Source organism: Aplysia californica, unplaced genomic scaffold (assembly GCF_000002075.1).
Source record: "Aplysia californica isolate F4 #8 unplaced genomic scaffold, AplCal3.0 scaffold00203, whole genome shotgun sequence".
NCBI classification, from domain to species: Eukaryota; Metazoa; Mollusca; class Gastropoda; order Aplysiida; family Aplysiidae; genus Aplysia; species Aplysia californica.
Window position 1 is genome coordinate 1064840 of NW_004797473.1, and position 25076 is coordinate 1089915.

General features: G+C 40.7%; 1 protein-coding gene across 1 annotated transcript; it reads left to right on the forward strand.

The window, feature by feature from the left end:
- The first annotated feature begins 2439 nt into the window (after positions 1-2439).
- LOC101860740 lies at positions 2440-24402 on the forward strand. The gene is made up of 9 exons (XM_005099133.3): positions 2440-2590; positions 11558-11608; positions 12169-12252; positions 14028-14250; positions 15315-15463; positions 16808-16861; positions 18002-18115; positions 19355-19598; positions 23001-24402. Exons 1-9 carry the CDS (start codon positions 2469-2471, stop codon positions 24090-24092), a joined length of 2133 nt encoding a protein of 710 aa, XP_005099190.1. The 5' UTR covers positions 2440-2468; the 3' UTR covers positions 24093-24402.
- The last annotated feature ends 674 nt before the right edge of the window (positions 24403-25076 follow it).

Sequence of the window (25076 nt, forward strand, 5' to 3'; positions counted from 1 at the left end):
CATTCTCCTTCGTCCCTCCCCAAGGCCCGCCTCCTCCTCTTTCATCCCTGCCCCATCCCCTCTTCCTTGCGTGCATTCCCCCACCCCGCCCACCTCCACAACGTGGCCCAGCCCGATAAGATTCTATAAAAAGAACCGCCACAGTTCGAGATTTAGCCCACACTCGGCGGCCATATATTGATCCCCACCGCGGCGTACTGCTCGTGGCGCCGCGAAGAGAGAGAGGAGGCTCCATTAGTTCTAAACTCCTTGCCTCGGAATAAAACCTTCTTTCTTATCTAGATTTCAGTGCGTGAGTGGGGGATTCGCGCAGCGCAGGTAGACCACAGTTCCGCCGCGAGAGAGGGCTCCTATCAGGCGTGCGGTGCCGCCTACAGAGCATCCTCCATTACTTTTAATCTCCTTGTTCCGAGGTCATTGAGATTAGGCAAGTCAATTAGTAAAAATGCCTTGCATCTGTGTTGTATTTAAGTGTAAGAACCGATACGATGCTGCAGTGGACCGAAGTTTTCACAGTTAAGTTGTTTTCCTTTTACAAAATTTGAATGAAAGTGTTTTTATGCCCCCAGCAACACAATTTAGATCATTAACATTCATAAGAGGCTGGCTCCGGCGCTACCTGCCAAGGCCAACCCAGGCTGAAAGGGATACAACACCCCAGCAGAAAGACCGAGATATACTCAATTTTTTAATTATTTATATATATATATATATATATATATATATATATATATATATATATATATATATATATATATATATATATATATATATATATATATAATTATTATGTGTGTGTATGTATATACATATTATACATTTATATTGTTTTCCATTGTGTGTGCAAATTAGATGCTACTGTTGTCTAAATGTAGATATCTGGAGGCTCCATTAGAATATGAAATCAATACTCAACAACAATAATGATGAATATTTTCTATGTTAAAGAAACACCAAACCATATCAGATGAGGGGAGAGGGTTGGGTGGGGTGGATAAGAGTTTGAGTCTTGTTAGATAGAACTATACTCGGTTTAATTCTATTGTTGTAGTCTTCACCTAAGATCCCACAATCAATAATTCCGGTTCACTTAAGATTCTGCTGTTAAAAAATAAACCAAACAAAGCAACATCAAATTTTAATACACAAGAGTCATCACTGAGATAAATTATCCCCCCCCCCCCCCCCCGGAGTGTAATAAGGGACTAAAAACGTTACTCTCCATATCATACTTTACTGAACAAAACAAAAAAGAAAACCTTCAAAGGTCATCCACGCTCATGCATGCGATCACACCTCCAAAGGTGCTGTTATCTCTTTTTAAAAAAAAATTGAAATCATTGTGCGCTCTACTTTGTGAAAACCAGGAAACAAAATTATTGTAATCAATAATATTATTATTTATAGACCAAGACGTACTGTTAGCAATCAGATAAAGCTGGCATCGACCCTCTGTTGTGTTCGCTATTCCTTATACGGGGTGCCCACTACGGACGGGATCGGCCGATCGAGGGCGATCGCCCGACTCGATCGCCTGAAACTGAAAACAAACACGTTTGTTTTTGAGGCGATCGAGTCGGGCGATCGGTCTGATCGGCCGATCCCATCCGTAGTGGGCACCCCATATTACACATAAAGTTAGTTATGGCACACGCCTAGAATCATGCAATCATAATATCTTAAATTCAGTTTTAAAGTATATTTTTATCCATTTCTAATAATTAAATATTTTGGCATCTTGAAAGATTATCTTTATAATTTGGTATGTTTGATAATTTTATGTTACTTGGACAAGTTCTCTTCTTATTTTACACTTCTTTCTGATTTTTAAACTAGATTATAGCATAAAACTCTTAAAGAATTGAATAGTCCGTATCACACACAGAATCTTTTTTTTTTCTCCCTGTCATTATCCGTCAGCCCGTCAGTTGATCACAATCTCTCTCTCTCTCTCCCCCTCTCTCTCTCTCTCTCTCCCCCCCCCCCCTCTCTCTCTCTCTCTCTCAATCTCTCTCTCTTTCTCTTCTGTCTGTCTGTCTGTCTGTCTGTCTGTCTGTCTGTCTGTCTGTCTGTCTGTCTCTCTCACTCTCTCTTTTTCTCTCTCTCTTTCTCTCTATCTCTCTTTCTCTCTTTTATTTAATTTTCCCCATTCTCCTTCGTCCCTTCCCAAGGCCCGCCCCTCCTCTTTCATCCCTGCTCCATCCCCTCTTCCTTTCGTGCATTCCCCCACCCCGCCCACCCCCACAACGTGGCCCAGCCCGATAAGATTCTATAAAAAGAACCGCCACAGTTCGAGATTTAGCCCACACTCGGCGGCCATATTTGATCCCCAAGTCCCCAACGCGGCGTACTGCTCGTGGCGGCGCGAAGAGAGAGAGAGAGGAGGCTCCATTAGTTCTAAACTCCTTGCCCTAGGCCTAGATCTTTTAGGTCGAAAGGGTACAAAAGACGCGTGGTTAAAAACAAAGATGGCTGCCCCCACAATAGCCGTATCGAGGAGAGCTGCCACTTTGACAAACCTATCTAAAAGAGAAAAGTCGAAGAAAGGTGCAAAATCGAAAAACTTGTTGTGCCCAGAGCTCCATGAGTGGTAAATAGTTTCATTTTTACTCTTCTGTACTGGTTTACGAAAGTGGCTATTCTCACCCGCCCGGAAGTTCTCGCAAGATCAACTCCTCCCCTCACTTCTCTCTCTCTCCGTCTCTTTCTGAATACTGTCTATCGGTGTGGACGATCAAATTGACCAAAACAAAGTTAAAAAATGATGTTAAAACACAAAAGTAAATAAATTTGGTTGTCTACAAAGATGCTACGGCTATTTAACTTTTCGAATCGAGCCGAACTACGCGGGTCGCCATTTTGTTTTGCCCGGAAATTCTCGCGCTACTCCTCTCTCTCTTTCTCTCTCTCTCTCCACTGCCCACAGACAAAATTGTACGCTTTTAGTAGGCTACAATTGTAATGGAACGTTTGTTCACGGCACAGAATTCTACAACAATTTTTCTGTTATCACAGTGTAGAGTTCTGTGGTTTAGGGTGAACGCAAAATTTGTTGGCCTAGATCTAGGCTATAACTATAACTATAACAGTGAACGCGCACCGGGTGAGAATAGCCAAAAGACTCGCCTGCACTATTGTCACCCCGGGTGAGAATAGTGGTGGCCTTAAGTTACCCTAACCCTAACCCTGAAAAGGAAGTGGCTATTCTCACCCGCCCGGAAGTTCTCGCAAGATCTACTCCTCCCCTCTTCTCTCTCTCTCTGTCTCTTTCTGAATACTGTCTATCGGTGTGGACGATCAAATTGACCAAAACAAAGTTAAAAAATGATGTTAAAACACAAAAGTAAATAAATTTGGTTGTCTACAAAGATGCTACGGCTATTTAACTTTTCGAATCGAGCCGAACTACGCGGGTCGCCATTTTGTTTTGCCCGGAAATTCTCGCGCTACTCCTCTCTCTCTTTCTCTCTCTCTCTCCACTGCCCACAGACAAAATTGTACGCTTTTAGTAGGCTACAATTGTAATGGAACGTTTGTTCACGGCACAGAATTCTACAACAATTTTTCTGTTATCACAGTGTAGAGTTCTGTGGTTTAGGGTGAACGCAAAATTTGTTGGCCTAGATCTAGGCTATAACTATAACTATAACAGTGAACGCGCACCGGGTGAGAATAGCCAAAAGACTCGCCTGCACTATTGTCACCCCGGGTGAGAATAGTGGTGGCCTTAAGTTACCCTAACCCTAACCCTGAAAAGGAAGTGGCTATTCTCACCCGCCCGGAAGTTCTCGCAAGATCTACTCCTCCCCTCTTCTCTCTCTCTCTGTCTCTTTCTGAATACTGTCTATCGGTGTGGACGATCAAATTGACCAAAACAAAGTTAAAAAATGATGTTAAAACACAAAATTTAAGTAAATTAATTTGGTTGTCTACAAAGATGCTACGGCTGTTTAACTTTTTGAATCGAGCCGAACTATGCGGGTCGCCATTTTGTTTGCCCGGAAGTTCTCGCGCTACTCCTCTCTCTCTCTTTTTCTCTCTCTCTCTCACCACTGCCACTGCCCACAGACAAAATTACGCTTTTAGTAGGCTACAGTTGTAATGGAACGTTTGTTCACAGCACAGAATTCTACAATTTTTCTGTTATCACAGTGTAGAATTCTGTGGTTTAGGGTGAACGCAAAATTTGTTGGCCTAGATCTAGGCTATAACGGTGAAGGCGCACCGGGTGAGAATAGCCAAAAGACTCGCCTGCACTATTCTCACCCCGGGTGAGAATAGAGGTGGCCCCCTGAAAAACGCATATCGGAATTAAACGCGGGAATCTTAACAATCGCCGACTAACATGCGATTAAAAGTAGAAAAGACGCAAACTATTTTTAGGTAAGGCGCCCATCTTGTTTGACGTCAGACCAGGATACCCCTCCAATCACGTGACTACATCTAAGTATAGACAACCGCATGGCACCAAAGATGGAAGTGTCTATGCTTAATCTACACCTGCCTTTCTCTCGGAAGTTCTGATGGCTGATTTGATAGCACGTCTGTGTTTGAGGTTGTGCAATGACTTTTACTTTTGGAGCGGTTCGATTCCGGTCCCGGACAGTTTTTTTTTGGGCCGGCACTATTTCTTCGAACGTTCGGGAAAATAAAGCTAGGCACTATTTCTCCGAACGTTCAGGAAAATAAAGCTGGGCACTATTTCTCCGAACACTCTGAAATCACATCCTTTCCCGCAAATTTAGGATATTATATAGATCTATAATTATAGTATAGGCCTACCAAAGATTGTTTGTATACAATATGGTTAAATCGGTCCAAAAATGTCCGCAGTAAATATTTGTAAAGAAATGCTACAGTTCCAAACAGTTTTTCGCTAGAGAGATATGACGTGTTGCCTATGAAGGCTGCTGCTCTTAAACTTAATATGTTGTGTTCACTTTACTCGTGTGCTGTCTAGATCTAGATCTACGAAGGGTTATTGTTGATAATGACACATAGAACTAGCATCTGCGTTTGTCGCGGCCGCGACCAATCAATCGTGGCTCGATTTTTTTGGCATTTTTTGGTTCCCGAATCGGGGAATAAAAGTCAAATAAAAAAATAAATAAAAAAAGAAAGAAACCGAACCTCTTTACTTTTGAAAGAAAGTTCACCTAGCTTCACTTCGTCTCTTTATCACTTGTTGTCACCACGTTGATTTGTTGAATACGTTACATGCAGCTACTTTTATTTTTCCCTTTTGTGTGTTTAATTTTGTTAGTGTGTATTTTTTTCTTTCTTGTTATTGTTCTGATGTGTTGTTTTTCTATCAAGTTTTTTGTTGGGAAAAAAAGGGGGGGGGATGTTGTATAGTGTAACGTAATTTATTTTGATGTTCCTACCTTCATTAGATTCTAAATATATATATACATGTATATATATAGATTTAAATGTGTTATGTTAGAGCGTACGTTCCACAAAAACCGATTACATGTACTGACATGTGTGTGATTCCATAATCTACATGTAATATCCTGTACTTTGTATTAAAATTACGCACATTTAGGATTAAAACAGCCAATCTTCTTCAGACAGGTGGACTCACTCCCTTATTTGTTAATTTTTGTGGTTGTTTATGGGCTGTTCTAATTTTGATTTCTTTCGGTTGTGAAACCTTTCTTTTTCAAGTTTTTACACTCATCTAAAAATCTCTAGACTAGCTCTTGAAAATTGAAATAGAGATATATATTATATATATACCTAAAAATTTGCTCCAGTGTGTGTGTGTGTGTGTGCATGTGCGTTTGTGAGTGTGTCTGTGTGTGGTAGTAAGTGTGTAAGTGGAGAGTGAGGAGTGTGTGTGTGTTTGTTTTTCGGGCTTTATTTCAGCCTTTATTCAGTAATAGTTCAAAGTATACAAAAATAGAAACACAGGATCCATTCACTCCAGGGCTCATGAGTCGTTCCTCTCTTTCAGTTTCACTCATTCATTCAATTCCCGTGTTCTCTCCCGCGGTTCATCCCCGTCTGCATGACTTTCACACCCCACCCCCTCCCTCCAGGCACACACAAAGAAAATCTCACTCATTCCCTTGCACCCTGCAAACCATGGACAATAATATTAGCAAAACACTGCCTTAGCCGCATTCCTTTCGTTCGTGAGCTGTGGACCAGGCCAGGGGAGTCGGTGACGTCGCCTTGTAGTTGCTGTCGCCTGTGGATACACTCGTACATTCTTCCTTTCACCTGCTCTGTCACTCACACTGTCTCTCCATCCACAGCTCAGCTCGTCATACGTTCAAAAGTTGCCCACTGATCATGTTTAGCAGTGTGTGTATAAGTTTGTGTGTGTACATGTGCATGATGGTGGTGGGTGTGTGGTGGGTGTTACAGAAGGTTGTCTGTAGGCGGGCTTGCCATGCAATGTTCCTTCCCAGACCAGAGGCAGAATGAAAGTTGGCGCCGAACTCTCGCAATAAATATAGGCCAAAAATCACGAGACCGGAAGCCGGAAACCGTTCGGAGAAATAAAGATCAGCACTATTTCTCTGAATGTTCGGAGACATAGTCACTTCGGTTTTTTGGGGTCTCTTTTCCTCCTCCCAACTGACCAACAGTTCCATAAATTATAGGCCTAATTTGTACAGTTACTTTGAAGTTGTTTTTGTTTTTTTTAAAAAATGTATTAGTGATTAAAAATGCAGGAGAGGGGGTGGGGGGTGGTAGATCTAAATTTAGATTTCTAGATCTAGAAATCTAGTCCTCCTGCGTCTTTATGGCAATTTTCGTGCAGTCTTCCATCATGTCCAAGTAGGCCTACTAGATCTAGAATCTAGATCTGATCTAGATCTAGGAAATCCGAAATGTTACCGAAAACACGTCGTTCCATGTGGGTATCCCAGGAAGTGATGACATCACATTACTAAAATTAGCAGCCAATTAGAAAGATGCGTCTTTTCTACGTTTAACGGCATGTACTAGACTAGGACTAGACGTCGATGTCAGCGACGTCAGTGGAATCCTGTTATAACGAGAGGGAGGGGACCGGTACGAAATGTCTGTTACAGCAGGATTTTCGTTGTAAAGGATCCAGTAATAAATTCAAAGGAAATAATAAAGTAGGCCTAATCTATGAATTTGGTGTTCTGTTTATCTCTTTTTGTTATCTCCTCCGGGCGAGGATGGCTTTGTTCATCATGACCACTCACGGCTGTTCAGTTTCACCCTCCGAGAGGCGCACTTAGTTGTAGCCCGTCTGACCCCTGTGACCCCTCGCGGAAGTTAATGAATCTCGGCGCGTTACGTCACTTCCACCGGCCTATCCCTAGATTTCTAGATCTGACTGCTCTACGCAGAAAGGGTACAAGTAACAATTTCAAGAAATTAACTGGAATTTACAGCATAGTACTCCCTGCCTTTACTTTCTCCATCCCGTAAACCTAGGAGTGTTATATACCAAATAAAAGCTCAGCATCTCCTCTATAACCCGCAGTTTGAAACCTGTTTAATATTCCCTTGGGATACCTAATGTATACTACCACTGTTGTACAGCTCTGTGTTATTGAATTTGGGGGATTTAAAAGCGGATTTTAATAATTCAAACCGACAATTTTTGTTTTAACCTTCATATTTCTTTTTAAAAATCTATTCTCTCCATTGTGGTGAAAAATCTCAGGGTACGAGCTAAATTTCCATGAACTAGCGCACTTTATGTGACTAGTCTAGTGCAACGCTCGGTACAAAGAAAGACCATGTGAAGTGGGAACTTGCCGTCTTACTTTCTTGTGTGTTTATAATTATAGAGCCTTTTAACATCAAAGATGGAACACTCTTATAACATCCACTTTGAGAATGTAAACAAGTTGTGTCGTACTTGTGGTGGAAGAAGTTTAAAAACTAAAGTTTCTAAGCAGCGTCAATTTTTTTGTAAAAACTTTAAGTCTGACTTATTGCAATATTATAGACTCAACATTGACAACGACACAGCCGACAAGCATTCCAATACTCTGTGCAGGAAATGTGGCTCGTGAATATACGCACTACGGAAGCAAATTACAAATGCGACTTTGAAGGCCGCACAGAAATGTGTAGAAGACAGTGCCTATGTTTGGTCCGCTTACGACGCAAGCATAAGCATTAACCTGTCCCCGTAGGATTATGCGATTGTGCGGCCGCGGCGCGGCCGCGTTTTTTCGATTAATTCTGCAACATTTGCATAATTTTGGATTATCCGCATTTTTTCACGTTTTTTCCCTTTTTTTTTTTTTCACAAAACAGTTAATTAACGTCTCGCCATGTGACTAAAGGGACGTAATCACCGTAATAAGTCTCATTTAAATGAAAAGCTGGTTATTTCCCTTGTTAGAAGATCTTGGTTATGGGTTGTGATTTTGTTTCTTGAGCATGTTCAATTTTTCAATCCATCAAAAGTTGTTGTTCTCATGTCTGCTGATGTTTCATGTTTGACAGGTGTCCCTGGTTTTAGTAATGTGCCAGCATCAGAGGTCCAGAGGTCCTTTTTTTTTTTTTTTTAAACATTTTTCTTCCCTCTAGATAGATCTAGATCTAGATCTACAGCTGAAAGTTACAGAGATTATTATTATTATTATTTTAAAATTTTTTTTTTTTTACTGATGTGTATTGTTTTCTTTTCCAAATACACAACAAATTACTGATACTGATATGTTCTGTTTTCAATTTTCCTGTACATAAAACATGAATATCATGAAACTTTGTGTTGAAAAAGTGCAAAACATGTCGCGAATGGTGTTACGGTAACTTGCATAATTTTGCTTTTTTTGTGCATAATTTGGCCTTCTAAATTTGCATAATTCTAAGGGGACAGATTAACGAGTGCTCTGTGTGTGCTCGCTGTGTTAAACTTAGCAAAGGGTGCATTAAAGAGCGTATTCCTTTGCTTACGGAAGGACACGAGTTGCCTTCTCCGTCCCTCGCGATCATTATAACGGATACCCCCACCCCAGATGCTTCTTCTGTACCCCCGTCAGAACACATTTCCATTAGCGCAGACATCGATTCATATCTAAAACTATTCCGCAAGTTATTTCCTCACACAGTGACACCAAAAATACACATGCTAGAGCGCATTTCCTGCCATTTATGAAAGCCTGGGGCTTTGGCCTTGGTATGCTGGGGGGATGCTCCATGCCACAATCGCCAGAGTAGAAAAGAGAACAGTAGGCATAAAAAACAAGCAAAAACAACTTAAAGCTGTGTTGGAAGCACACCGACTACAGACATCTTCAGATTTGAAGGCCACACTCCATGAGCCATTGGAAAAACGCATTAAAAAGTAAACAAGACGATTTAGACGATTCAGACTATTCACGGATAAAACCATAGTTCCTAAATAGTTTTATAGTAGTATGTTTATCAAATTATTTACTATAGTAACATCAATTCAGCTGTGAAGGTGTAAAGAACGGCCTTCAATCTCATGTGAAATAGTACTCATGCGTTGGCTGGACTCAACTGTTTTCCCACTCATTGACAAGACTGAGTGCATTAATCAACAATAGCAACAAGACGTTTTGGCCGAACCTCATAAACGTGTGTTTGAAAGTTCAAAGTCTGACTGTGAGCTGACAATAAAGACTGTAAAAATCTGTCGGTCCGTTTATTTTTAACTATTTAAAAAAAACCATGTTTGTTTGTAATAACCAATCTATGATGAAAGCCACATTCCCCCCTCTTTTAAACTACACTTTCTTTAACTTCTCCGTGATAAAAGTTATACTGTCGTAAACTACACCTTCGTCTTCATGTGATCATTTAGTTATTGTTTCATTGACTTTCTCGGCTTTCATAAGAACTAGTGTTGTTTTATGTGTACAAAACAGAACATCGCGGGTGAGCCGCTAACCGCGAGGCCGAGCGCCCGCGGGCAGCGTAACCAAGGCGTGACCTCGTCTCGGAGGTCAGGTCGGCCGGCAACTAGCCTGATCCTGAGTGGAACAGCCGTGACTAAATTAAATGGCTGCTCTTATTGGCCCACATGGGCAAATAAGCTGGGGCTTATTGGCCCACATGGGCCATTTAATGCGTTGTTTTTTCAATCTAAATCTAGATTAGATCTTCTAGATCAAAAATTGAATCAGATTTCTTTCGCTAGCGTTAGCGATGTTGGCAGCTCGGCGTTGGCTATCACTGTGTCATTCTTTTAGAATGTAGGCCTAGACCTACACTTTGACATGCGATTAAATGTAGAAAGACGCAAACTATTTTTAGAGGATACCCCTCCAATCACGTGACTACATCTAACCTATAGCCAACCGCATGGCACCAAAGATGGAAGTGTCTAAATGTCTCGCGTAAACGTTTAATCAAGCCCTCAGCACCTGATTCTGATCTGAACACCATCGGCCAAGATGAATATCTGTCGACAATGACAACATAATCCGTGTTGTTGTACGAAAAGTAGTCGCTGCATATTTTCTGGAATGGGTAGTCAGATGGTGTGACATCAATTGGTGGCTGCATTGGGTTTGATTTGCTGCTCTGTTGCAGTAGGTACTGGGTGCCTTGATTTCTTGTTCTGGTAATATCAGTGGCACAGAATTCCTCACTTATAGAAGCGGAACTCCCTCTTCGCGATCGCCGATTCGCTGTGAGGAATTGAAACTAAAACATGGCGGCCAGTTGAGGGCACCTTTGGCTGCGCCGCACAGCGAGGCTTCGCGTTGCTATGCACGCTGATGCTAGTGGTAGGGCTTGGAAGACACCTTACATTAGTATTTTAAAACTTTCTTCGAAGAGTAAATATAGTGAAATAGTCTAGTACATTTTTATTGCCAACAATATGTCATAATTGGCAATGTTACAATGTTTTTGTATTTGTATTGTTGGTTTGTTGTTTTTTTTAATGATGGGATGGGATCTAGATCTAGATCTAGATCTCTAGATCTACTAAAGATCTTCACAATCACAATACACTTGATAATAACACTAATTATGAACATTAATTCTGTTGGCAAAATATCTAGATATAGTCTTGATTAGTACTAGATCTACGATAAGGGGACGCTGGCAGTAACATGCTCACTACAATAATATTGTCATTAAACTTAAGGCCATCCAGAGCAAGCAAAAAAGAACAATATAAGCCTTTTCTCCAATTTACTAGAAAGAGATAAATAAATTGAGCTTATATTGAGGAAATGTATTATTTCTCACTTTAAGAATTCATCTCTGTGTTTGCATCAGTAGTGTGTACAACAACATGCTTTGTTTAAAGCACGTGCGAGTCTAACAAATACAAGAGATTGGAGAATGTGTCGGTTGCACATAAAATACATAGGCCTATTGTACATGCTGCCAAAAACACAACAATGCAGAAAAGGCCTCAAAATATTGGTTTACACATAAAAGCCAATAATGCAAAACAAAGTAAACAATAGTGGAACTGGCATATGTTTCCTGAATATATGTTCAAAGTCATTTTCTGTGTGTTGGGAGTGTGCTTTCTAATGCATGAATGATAGGCTCATTTAGATGTGATAATGAAGAAACTTGTGTCTACAGTCACAACAGAACATCTCTCATTTTCTATTTCCAGGCCCAGACCGAGCTCGGAGGTGGAGGATGAGATCTTGTCCAAGCTGACAGAGTGGGTGACGGAGAGTTTATGCAATTGTTTGCATAAAACTTAAGTAATTTTGTATGATAATGATAATAGATAGTATTTACTACACTTTTAAATTGTAAATTCTTTGTCATGGTAAATTGGTTATTGAACTGAAATAGTATTTTATTGATGGCTCCTGAATTGGTTGGAGATCAAAAAACTGGTTTCATTCACTATTTTGCATTTTTTTCCTTTTGTGGAATTGTTTTCATTGGGGTTTTTTTTGTAGCTGAATTTTCGTATCCGAACCTCTCAAGTGGTTTTGTTTCTGAATACTAAAACGAAAAAGGCATTCACTTGAATGTTCTGTTGAATGTGCTCTGAAGGGAATGAAATGAGAGACGGGTAGGTGACCATTCTGATAGCAGTAGATGAAATATGGTTTCTCCATGGATTTAACACTTTGCCGCCTCATCTCGTCCATTGATGATGTTTACCACCCAGTTTCTTTGGATTTTCCCCAAAATATGATGGCAAAGTGTTACAGACTTTTTGCTGGCGACTGACATTTATATTAATTAAATTTAACCTGTCTTTTTCAGATGTCTAAAGGAAGTACCGAGCCTCCTTAAGGCAAAGAAAAAAGATCATACGCAAGATGACACAGAAAAAAAGGCTAATATGAGGTAGCGGTTCCTTATGTTAATGAAATTTGATGTCAACTTCTGTTAATGTCCTATGTTGTAGAGTCATCTGCGTCATATTCTCTCTTTGAAAGATTTAAGGAATTATCCAAACAAAGCTGGTTAGAGAATATAATTATATATATAATTTTCTACTCTTACTTTCATCATCATCATTGCCTTTCTCACCCTGCATCAGGGTATAGGCCACGGACAGACACCCCCCACTTTTCTCTATCCTAGGCTAGCCTCTTGATGTTATTCCATGTCTTCCCACTTTTCTGTACATCGATTTCTGTGATTCTTCTCCATACTCTTACTTTACACTTTAAAAAATTTTACCTTCCACTGAACATTTTCAAGATATTTTCATAAAGATTAAGACTTTACTAACAGATTAATCAAATTTAGATTGCTATTAACTTCATCCGATGCTGAGAAGCCATTAAAAAAAAATCATGGCTCTAAAGTGATCCAACTGTTTCAACAGCAGTGTTGGATAAACTAGAAAAATATTTACTTATCTATCCATCCATCAGTTACTTGGATTATTGTTTTTTTGGGAGGACTTCTGTAACGAGCGACCACTATGACAGAGTTACACAATTCTTTGTAACACCGGCGGTCCTCAGGGGTGTGTTTTGTCACCAGTTTTGTATACTATATATACCAACGATCATAGAAGTATATATTAAACAACACGCTTAATTAAGTTTGCAGATGACTCTGCTATTATTGGATTAATAAACCTTGATGAAAAAGAGTATTTCGAAGAAATATGTAGGTTTTTTAAATGGTGCAACTCAAATTTTCTAAAAGTGAACCTCTCAAAAACAAAGGAAATGATTTTTGATTTTAGAAGAGAAAAACCAACAATCCCACCACTCGTAATTGAACAAGAAACTATTGAAATCACGGATTCATACAAATATCTTGGCCTTACAATAGACAACAAATTTACATGGCAAAACCACGTAAACAATATTACCTTAAAAAGGTAAATCAGAGGCTGTACCTTCTGAGGAAACTAAAGTCTTTCAATCTGAATCCATCCATCCTTCAGATTTTCTACACCACCACAATAGAAACTTTGATAAATTTTGGAATCACTTGCTATGGTAGCAATCTGAGAAGGCAGCACATTATAAAACTAAATAAGTTGATAAAAAAGGCTTCAAGAACAATTGGTAGAGACCTAAGTAACTTTGAATATCTGCTCAAGACAAACGTTCTAAAAAAGGCGGAAATAATGCTTAGTGACCATAGCCACCCACTGACATCGGAATTTCAACTATCAACCCGCAGTAAACGATACATTTCCAAAAAAGCAAGAACAGACAGATATAGAAATTCATTCGTACCAACTGCAGTGAGGTTACTGAACACACAGTGCTACAAATAAAACAGAGAGAGAGAGAGGGAGAGAGAGAGATTTACGGAGCGGGTTGTCCCAGCCCGTGAGACATGTATTTACTTGGCCTAATGTCCTGTCTTGTTGTGCGTTTGTGTGAGTGCACCTTTAAGGCTAACTTTTGTAACGTCTACTGTCATCGTTAACGACCAAGACAAATTTCTCCCTGCGAGATGAATAAAGATTGTCTTTGTCATTGTCATTGTCAGTAGAATAGAGAGGTAGGGGTAGGGTTAGGGTTAGGTCTCTTCTTTATTGTGTTTGTTGGGGTGGTCACTCGCTATGGAAGTGCTTCCGCTTTTTTTCTTATGCCTTGTCCAACATAAATTTTCACGAAGTACAACAACATCGAACTCTCTAATTTCAGGTCTCAGCTTATGATTGGTGTGAACAGCGTGTTTCGGGGACTTGAGCGGAACAGCCTGGAGTGTGTCCTGGTCTCCGGCATGGCCACTCCGGCGATCATCGCCACTCACGTCATCTCCCTGGCTGAGGAGAAAGGCTGCCCCCTTCTGTGTATCGATCGGCTGGCACCTGCGGTTGCTGACTCAACAGACTCAAAGTGCTGTCCCTTGGCCATCGGATTTAAGGTGCCCACACATCTTAAGGAAATCAATCTGTGTTGAATTCTTTACAGGGTTCATGCGGCCTCCTTGAGTTTAAGGAGTTCTTGTAAACTCTTTGAATTTGCATTCAAGGAATAAGCTCCTTGAAAACTCGTTGAATTTGAGGAACCTCCTTGAAAACTCCATGAATTTCGGACATGAACAAAATTTTTGTTGGATTGCTCTTGGCACGCCGTCGAAAGCGGCATGAATTTCTTGACTAAATCTCCTTGAATTTTAAAAATTTCTCCGTAAAATCTCCTTGAGTTTGGTGGGGAGTTCATGGCAGGAACCCTGTTTAGTCATCACATTGTATAGTTATCTGTTCTCCTCCTTCTTTGCGTTCCCCTCTAAATGTCAGAGGTAGTCAACTGCTGGTTCTTCTATATGGTTGGCAATGAACTCAGTCATTTCAAGGAAATTCAGGGTTTTGAATCTGGGTGAGTTCTGAATGTATTCAGCTTTCCTGAAATATGTTTCCGTGGAGATGGAAGTTGAATTGAGGGAATGTCCACCATACCTTTCAAGTGACGAAAGGGATGTTGGGTTAATACAATACTGTCTTTTTCCTCTATCTCAGGGTCTGATTCCCCCCCCCCCCCCCCCCCCCCCCCCATCCCAGGGCAGTGCTACTCGCTGAAGTTGTCTGTAGGCCATTCCCAAAGGGGGGGGATATTAACATGTTTTTATGCACGGTAGAATTGTAAATGGGCTGATTTATCAATGCCATGCTCATACTGTGCCGGAACAACATAGGGGGGAACTGCTGCTTTTTGTTTTCTCATTCTTACTATTGTCATTTATCCTCTACTTCTTTTGCATGTTTGTCACTCTCTTGTGACCCGCTATTTCTGGGGTGCCTTGATAGTCGAAGCAGACTTTGTGCTGTAAAGGCTAGAAAGGTGGGCAGAGTAAGCCAGATTCCCCGTTTGGACTTCTCTGTTGACATCCACTCCTTGGCGCTCATTTGACCTTATGCAGTTGTGAGGGCAGTAAAATACTTACCCAAAAAACACCAAAAATGATTTCAACTTTTTTTGTTTTCCCAGAAAATGGTTGAAGGAGCAAAGCGTGACTTTGAAGATGTCATTTCACTGATCCTGGCAAATACGTCGGTGAAGACAGAATGTTACGTGCCTTCACATACCAGTGCACTCCGACCTACAGAGGAACCAGTTCCGGGGGAAAATTCTTTGTGGTGAGTAAATCATTTACGTCATGACGTGGTGGAATCAAGTGCTCGTCCATTTTCCAGTATATGGAGTTGTTGTTGGTATCATCTTAAAGCTTGTTTATTTGTTTTGATTTCGTTGAAAAAAATTCTCATACATTTTAAATAGAAGTCGAGATATTTGAGATTGAGGGAGGGGGAGGGGGAAGGGGTGTGTAGCCTAGTACTTGAGGTAAAATTAGCGAGAAAATGGCCACCAAAGTTTAGCAACTTCCAAAACTTGAGTGTCCTTGGAAACTGCGCATTTACATTTTGTTTGTTTTTCTTTCACGTTTGTCAGTAAAATGCACTCAGAAATATGTTTTTTAACTGGACATTCAATGTTTTGAAACAAAAACAAAAAATTAGATAAAAATGGCCCAATGAGCGAAAAAAATATCAATTTCTTCATTTTCATTATTTTGAAGAGTGCTTGTTTCCACAACGATGCCACACGTTTTATGCTCTATGCCACAGGTTTGTTTTGTTGGGGTTTTTTTGTGCACAAATAAAGTAAGTCTACCCTGTCATCTCCAGCTGTGTGTGGGAAAGGAAACTCAGTGGGGGCCTTACCCTATTGAATTTGTATTGTGTGTAGTGCTGAAGTTGTTCCCGTGTCCGATCCGGACATTGGGGATTGCCTTGTTAGTGAGACAACTTCTTGGGCCTTCGGCATATTGTGGTAGGGTGGCCAGTTCCTTTCCACGCAGCCTTTACTTCCCCAACTCAAAGTCAGGTACCCATTCCTGCGGGGTGGGCTGGAGGGGATGGAAAAAATTGTGTCTGAGCCGAGGCTTGAACCTGGACTTTCCGCTTCTGAGACGAGCGCACTAACTGCTCCGCCACCGCACCCTCTCGATGGTAGGCAACTAGTAGCAACATTTTTTTTAAAAGAAAAAAGAACGGCGTAGGCTCAGCTGGTATGAATGATGAAATGGCCCAAACTCCTTCATGTGAACTTGGTCTGCTGGAATTTTTATCATTGCAATGCATGGAATTGAAAGAAAGAAAAGGGGGATTGGAAATTTTCTTGTGTTAATTAAACGAAGTCTACTGTATATAATTTAGTTGGGTTTATGAATATCTTTTTATACATCCTAGATTCGGTCTTAAAGAACGCCATGCTCTGTCCTGTTAGGAGCCAAAAGTAGAAATCCCCAGGTCTGGTGAAATAGCCACACTGTAAGTTTTTTGGGTGTTTTTTGATGATCGGTGAAAAACATTTGTCATAGCTCAAAGCCAACTTGTATTTTGTGTTTTACCATTTTCCGAACTCCTACAGAACTCTCTGGTTGTCATAATGTGTAAGACAATCATCTTTTTCTTCCTCAGGCCCTTCTGCTTTGAGGAGGACAAGGAAAAGGAAGTCCTGGATATGCTCGTCAGGTGATTGTGGCCTGCCAGATGTTCACTGATGACTGATGGACTCTTTTTTCTGAGAAAACTTGCTGTTGTTTGTTTTTGTCTAGAATTATAGAACACCCCCCCCCCCCCCCCCCCCCCCCCCCAGGGCAGTGCTACTGACTGAAGTTGTCTTTTGGCCATTCCCAAACGGCGGATATTAACATGTTCTTATGCACGGTAGAATTGTAAATGGGCTGATTTATCAATGTCATGCTCATACTGTGCCGGAACAACATAGGGGGGCTGCTTCTTTTTCTTTTCTCATTCTTACTATTGTCATTTTATCCTCTACTTCTTTTGCATGTTTGTCACTCGCTTGTGAACTGCTATTTCTGGGGTGCCTTGATAGTCGAAGCGTACTTTGTTCTGTTGAGGCTAGAGAGGTGAGCAGAGTAAGCCTGATTCCCCCTCTGTTGACATCCACCTCTTGGCGCTCATATGACCTCATGCAGTTGTGAGCGCAGTTAAACCTTGCTAAAACTAAACATGAATCATAGAACTTCTTCCTGTCATTAAGATGTGGAACTGGTTGCTGCTGTTGTTATATCGAATAATACAGCCTGTCACTATGTTCATCAGTTTAGATTTGTTAAAATGTATTTATTAAAATGTAGAATCTAAGAAGATTGATTGCCTTTTTGCATATATAACGATATGTGAAATGTGCTGACCAAAATGAGTTACTTCTCGGATTTAGTCTTAAGGAAATTGATACATCAACTTTGTAGGTAGAGTTTGTACAATTTGTAACTGTGGAATAATAAAAGACATGACAAACTTGAAGAAATTGGCATCAATTGAAAATCTATCAGTCGGACCCCAGAATCAATTTTCGGCCGATATCTCCATTCTTGGACTGCGGGAAGTAACTCATATTGTCAGCAGGCCTCCCGTATAATAATGATAATAAAGATGAGACTTCTCTAGCACCCACTCCCTGGTGGCTCTAGGCGCTTCACATTAAAATGATATTTGTAGAAACAAACATCAGTGTCATGCCATTTCAATAGATTCTTTCACTATGATTATATGCAAAGCGCAAGTAGAGAAAAAGATGTAGATGTGCTTTTTTTCTGCTGTTCTTAAGCACATGTGTCTTATTAATAAAAATGGGCTTTTCAGGACTTTCTCTGATGCACCAAAAGAAGTGGTTAAGGACGAGAAAAAGATGCAGAAGAAGAAAAAGAAGAAACAACAGAAAAAGAATCTGAAGGAGAACTTCTGCAAGTCATTCAGGTAAACGTTACTGTAGCTGACATTTTTCAGCAGCTGAGATCAATGTGGGTACTATGCTATTTACATATGCATGAGCTTGAAAGAAAATATCGACTCAACTTGTAGTTAAACATCAGCTTATGTTTATAGCTCTTCATTATTTATTAAATAATTCCCACGCAAGTCACACATTTCTTTCACCATAACTGCAAACCCAATGAAATTGGAGGTGAAACTTGGCGGTTTCGCTAGATGGGCAGATCTGTCAAATACTTTGATAAAATCTGAGTACCATACTCTGATCCCCCCCCCTCCCCCCCACACACACACCCCCCATTGAGGAACCCCAAACTGATTTGCATAAAATCTGATTAATTTTTTTAGATTCCGTTTTCATTTGTTGCATTCAACTTATTGTTTTTTCCACGTACTCCAATCTTTAGGGCGGTTTTTGAGGATAACTTATTTTTGGTCATGGAATGATTGACTTTGACACATTTAGGTATATGTTTCACTGTATCTTGATAGTGCGGATTGTACTCTGCTCATTTTGTCTTTGAATTAATTGATATATACACCGAAAATGTCCCAATGCCCCGATTTCCCTTAAAAAATAATTTGATAAAAGTAGAACTTTTCTTTCTTTCTTTCTTTTTTTCCGTTTTTCACCAGCCTTGAAATGCCACTATCGTATGAGCATGTTTTCTCTTTCCCCCAAACAATTGCTGCTCTCAAGTTGTTTGGTATGGGTGGTTGGCAGGTGCTCCTATGTGGTTTACTCCCTCTATCCTTTTAAACATCTGTCATTTTTGTTTTGCCTTCTTTTCTGTGTTACTTACTCTCTAGTAACCCCTCTAATCTTCAGCACTTACTGCTTATACGACCTATATGTGTACAAAACCCTTACTGCGTGTGGTTAGCGGGTGCTCTGGTGTGGTTTGCTTCTTTCCTATCAAACATCTATCGTCTTTTGTATGTTTGTCACTCTCTTGTGAACTGCTATTTCCGGGATGCCTTGATAGTCGAAGCAGACTTTGTGCTGTTGAGGTTAGAGAGGTGAGCAGAGTAAGCCTGATTCCCCGTTTAGACTTCTCTGTTGACATCCACGACTTTGCGCTTATATGACCTTATGCAGTTGCGAGCACCGTAGAACCTTACTAAAACTACTAAAACTAAACTTTTACTAAAGCTAAAAAAACAACCTTACTAAAACTTAAAGTAACTTGACATGCTTTTTCTCCTCCCCGCGCCATGGCACAGCCATCAGTTTGAGGTTGGGAAGCGGACAGTGCTGCAGATCTTAGACAGAGGAAAACTGCAACTCATCCTGGTGTCAGGGGAGCTCAGGAATGTTTTGGCAGCAGAATCTTCATCAAATAACGCGTCGTCCTCTCTGCTCCGACTGGCTGCCAGGAAAGGCTGCCTCATTGTCTGTCTGAGAGGCATGATAGAAGTGCTCAAGCCTTTCTTTGGAGGGGCAGGTGTGGCATTTTTGGGCTTGAAGGTACGTATGTAATGTGAAAACTCTCTGTTATGATTTCAAATTCTTGTACAGCACGTGGTCTTTTTAAAAAATTCTTTCCACCTTGAGTCTATCGTGGCCTCATAACTATTTTGTCCAAAGTGTCCTCTTAACTTAAGTACATAGAAGGATGATGTATGGCCACATGAATAAACCACTCGTCAAAGATCCAATCAATGAGTTGAGGAGGGGAGATAAATCAATAGTCTTCCAACTTAAAAACACAACATGTGCCCCTCAATCATCATCTCAACCGAATTGGAGTAAAGCAGTCTGCTGCCTTCCCACTATGTGACTACCCCTCAGAGACAGTGGAACATCATCTGTTCTTCTGTAGAAAACTAACTGATTTAAGGGGATGTTTTCTTCCCAAGCTACCCCACACATCTAACTGCCTCTACTCCTCAAGACAACAATTAGAACAGACATGCAGCTGTTACAGAATGGCATCACGCAGAAGAGTTAACGCTCAGATGCTGTTGGATCGCTAACAACAACAACTTAAGTACACTTTGGAAAAAATAGTTCTTAGGTAACCATATATTCACGTCAGTACAGTGTCTCTTTTAATCTTTTCCTACTTTATTGAGTTTCTCATGAGTTTCAATGGTTTCATGAATTCTATTCTGCAAAGACGTTTCTCATGCCCAGTTGTTGTGTTGTGCTCAGTTTATGAAAAAGTTTACAAGTGCAAGAGGGTTTCCATTTAGATGGGATTTTTTTTTTTTTTCTATTTCGATGATTTTTATAAATATTTCACTGAGACATTTTTCTTTCCATGTCATGCAATGATCGTTCTATCAGTGCTTCCACACTTCCGTATTTTTATGGAAATCCGTACTTTCTGCCAGTTCCGTACTTGTTCCTCCATCATTATCAACTCCCTCCGTAAAAATCTGCGACAGCGTAGGACTACCGAAATTCCGTAGCAAAAGACCCGTACTCGCCTTCGTATCGTCTTGTAAAGTATAAGTTACGGATATTTACGGTAATTCTCTCGGCAATAGTTTGTTACGGTATAGAAACCTGCCAGATTGCGCATTTCCTGCCATCGGCCATTAATCCGCTATGCCCCATGCATTCATTGCGGGTTGGTCGGCAGTACATTTTTTACCTGCAGATTGATCAAAATCTGGCGAACTTTTTGTGCCACTTTCCTCCCTTCTATCATTACCTCATTCCCCGTCTGTTTATCTTCGGATTGTTGCCGCGGCTGGAAAATCTGCACGTTGATCAAGTATATTGACTTGCGATCTTAGAAAATTCTGTCAGAAAGAAACTTTTTCGCAAATTTACTGTCTAGATCTAGAGAAATAAATTTTATCAGTGCGAAGATTCTACGGCACAGGAACATGATAAGGGCCGCAATGAAAGAAATTTGTGCTAAAACTACTAAAATCAAGAATAATCCGAAGTGGTGTTCCGAGGCTGTAACATGCGACATTCAGACGTGAAAATTGAGGAAAATTAGGGTATACACTGGGTAACTGTATTGTGAAGGTACATATCTATTCATTATTCCCAGGTTTGCCTTTTACCTATGGTGCGATGACAAATTAATTGAATTATAGTAGCAATGGAAGGGGAACCTGCTTTTAAACATTGCCAGCAATGGAAAGATATGTGTGAAGAAATCAAACGACACAAAATCTTGGTGAAAAAATAGGTAGTATGGGTTGTTTGGCAATCTCTTCAAACTCAAACAGGCTCCCAAACGCCATTTTCAACCCTCTAAAATTTCAATTTCTTCGGGGGCCTCGCCCCCTGAACCCCCATCGGGACGCTGTCCCTGGACCCTGCTGGGCAGCCCCCAGCTGAAATTTCCTTACTTTTCAGCTTCAGCTGGTGGAAGCACTGTTCTATGAAAATGCCAGTATGGCTTCTAATGAAGGAAGCAATCAATTTCCTTTCGTGGTTTGTCTGCTAAAAAGCAATCAATTTCCTTGTGTAGTTTGTCTGCTAGCTGTGGTGTTTGCTCACTGTTTATCTGCCTCACGCTCTCAAGGTTAAAAGGACGCCTACTTTACTTTTTACTTTTTCATCCTCTGTTGTCGTTAAGCGTCGAGGGGAGAGGCAATTTTCTATGGTAGGCCAGCTCTGCAGCTCTTTCATCTGGGATATTATAATTTCTCAGGGTTTCCTTGACACCCTCAATCCACCTTTTACGTGGCCTTTCCCTTCCTTTGTAGTCTTTGGTGTCATAGGCTCTCGAGGCTGGCTGGCCAGGTGACATACGTAACAAAAGAATGTTACTCTCTGAAAGTGCGGATGACTCCAGTCTGCTAGTTCTTCATGTAGTTAGGTGGTTGATTTAGGTCATTTTTAAGATAAATATGTAAAGTCTTTCTTTTTTAAATCTTGAAATGGTCAAAATCAAACCCACTGTTATCAGAACTCAACATTACCTAAAAGGATTTCGCTATGATGCTCACCATGAAGATTGATATTGCTCAGATACTTTACTTTAATCTTTCCTAATCCTTACTATTGTCATTTTCCTCTACTTCTTTTGTTTGCTTGTCACACTCTTGTGACGCTCTGTATCCGGGGTGCCTTGATAGTCGAAGCAGACTTTGTGCTGTTGAAGCTAGTAGGTGAGTAGAGTAAGTCTGATTCCGTTAGGACTTCTCTGTTGACATCCACCCCTTGGCGCTCATATAACCTTATGCAGGTGCGAGCGCCATAAAACCTCTACTAAAACAAAATCTTGTGAAGCCACATGGTTTTAATAGCCTTGAAAAGTTTCCGTTGTGACATGTTGATTGTAGTCGTAACAAAAGCAGGCTGGCCAAATTTTAACTTGTCATGCCAGAAAACAGCAAAGCAACAGATGGAAAGGAGAAAGGAATGAGGAACAAGTAAAACCAACAAGTGCACTCTCCATGTATTACCCATCTAAAGCTTGAAGGTCAAGATGAACGGCTTTTTTATGGCTGCACCCCACCAGAGCAGTGCTACCGACTGAAGTGTCTTTAGACCATTCCCAAAGGGGGACATTAACATGTTCTTATGCACAGTAGAATTGTAAACGGGCTGATTTATTAATGTCATGCTCATACTGTGCCAGAACAACATAGGGGGAACTGCTGCCTTTTCTTTCCTCATCCTTACTATTGTCATTTTCCTCTACTTCTTTCGTATGTTTGTCTCTCTCTTGTGACCCACTATTTCCGGGGTGCCTTGATAGTCGAAGCAGACTTTGTGCTGTTGAGGCTAGAGGGGTGAGCAGAGTACGCCTGATTCCCCGTTTGGACTTCTCTGTTGACACCCACCCCTGGCGCTCATATGACCTAATGCAGTTGCGAGCGCTGTAAAACCTTACTAAAACTTACTAAATGCTATGTTCATGTCCATTTTGAAATGAATCTTTGCAATTTTCAACAGAAATTCACAAGTCTTGAAAACCCACAAGAGCTGCACTTTCAACATGTTGTGGACAAAATCAAGGAAAAGCTGGAGGGCCTCACACAAGTCTCCTTACCAGCCATGACAGATGGGGGGGCCATGCGGTCCACGATGCTCCCACTCACGGGAACCTCACAGCTTGAGGGCAGCCATCGAGCTGAGACCATGTCTGAGAATAAGACAAGTTCTGCCGAAAAAATGGAAAGTGATGAGGAAGAAAGTAAGACAGGTTCTGTCGAAAAAATGGAAAGTGATGACGAAGAGGCTGATGAAGAGGAGGATTATTCTTACCTGTACGTCCTGAAGAAAGATTCGAAAGAACTCGCTGAGAGGCGAGAGAAAGAGAAGCGGGAAGCGGAACATGCTAAAAAAGACGCGTCTTTTGGAACAGATTTTATTTCTTTATCTGGTGGTTCACAGAGCAGTACAAAGAAACCTGATGTACCCACACACCGACAAAAAGATTGTTCATCAAATAAAGGTAATCAGACTTCCGTGTCTAAAAATAACTCCGGGGAAAAGGACAAGCAAGTTCCCTCGGGTGTGGCCTCATCAGAGAATATCGCGATCTCGTCACCATCAAATGGGAAAGATGAGAACTTTTTGGCTTTTTCTACGTCAGACAATGTTTCCAGTACCAGTTCCTTGCCGGAGGAAAGAGAAAGTACCCCAAGTGTGCCTGACAAAGAAAAAACTGTTGAGAAGAATGATACTGAGATGGAGTGCAGTGGTCTTCCTCTGTTCTTACTCGACCGGTCTAGACAGCCTGATTTGACGCAATCGAAGAAAGGGCAGTCAGTTCCTTCCAGCCAGAGCATCAACTACGGAAGTGACAGGAAGTCTCTCTCTAGCAGCCCCCAAGTTCTTGGAGACGTAGGGGGACCCAGTTCCAGGAAGGGTGAAGAGTTTCTGTCCCTTTCTTTGTCGTCTTCTTCTAAAAATGCAAAGAAGTCTTTGAAAAGAAAAATGGAAAATGATTCAAGCTTCATTTCTTTTGCCTACAATGAGACTAACATAAAGACTATGGTGGCCAATGTGGATAAAAAGAGGAAAAAGAAGAAGAAAAAGTAGCATACCTGGGTTTTTTTCCTGTCAGCTTTTAGTTAGTTGCTTTCTCTACATTGTTATAAAATAAAGCAAGAATTACTGCTAGAGAGAGAGGGAGGGAGGGAGGGAGAGAGAGAGAGTTAAGAGTTCCTGTCTATAGACACACAGAGCTGCTTGATGCTTGTGCGAGTGAGTTTGTGCATCGTTATATTTGTATCATTGTATATGAATGTACTGGGTGCATTTTTTGTGTTGGTGCTGAATCTTTGTATGTTGCTGTTCTGGTGTTCTCCAGAAATTTCCCCCGAGATCATTAAAGTTTATTTTAAACTAAGCTTGCTTGTTGGCTCTGATTGTCTAGTTTTGTAAAGTTTTTGATTGTTTGTTTGTTCTATTGTTATGTTAATGTATTTTTCCATCTTCTACTTCTTTTGAATATTACAGACTGATATTAGTGATATCTAGTATTTGTATACAGTCGAACTTGCTTGAGTTGATCTTCGCCTTAGTTGATCTTTTTCTCGGGTCCCAGCACCATGTCTTCTTTACAGAATGATTCCAACGGGTAAGTTGAACTTCGGATGAGTTGATCTTTTTATAAAAATCCCCCGATGACTTCAACTTTCCGTAGTCGACTGTATCTCTAATCTCTTCCTGGCAACATACAGCAGATATTGAGTTTACTCGGTAAATACTGCATTGAGTTTCTGCCACCATTTATCCCTCCATGCAGTAAATGGATTCTTCTCTATCCAGGACTCTCACTCAATCTCCTTCTTGCTCCACACCACTGATCCTAAGGCAAGTTAAGGTACCGTTAGGTAAGATAAGATCCCATACCTCGCGACCTCGGTGTTTTCTTGTCCTATCTCCATTTTTAATAACAGTAAAAACAGTACATAACAAAGAGTGAGTTTAAGAAGAAGTCACATTTTCAATGTTTAAAAAAATGGAGATAGAACAAGAAAGCACTGAGGTCGCGACCTAGTCTTGACGGATGACCGAGAA

Bases quoted from the DNA above. Each gene is read 5' to 3' on its own strand.
- LOC101860740 (XM_005099133.3), top strand. From the start codon at position 2,469: ATGGCTGCCCCCACAATAGCCGTATCGAGGAGAGCTGCCACTTTGACA. The intron at 2,591-11,557 runs GTAAATAGTTTC...TTCTATTTCCAG, and splicing joins TGCCCAGAGCTCCATGAGTG to GCCCAGACCGAGCTCGGAGG. The intron at 16,862-18,001 runs GTGATTGTGGCC...TGGGCTTTTCAG, and splicing joins GTCCTGGATATGCTCGTCAG to GACTTTCTCTGATGCACCAA.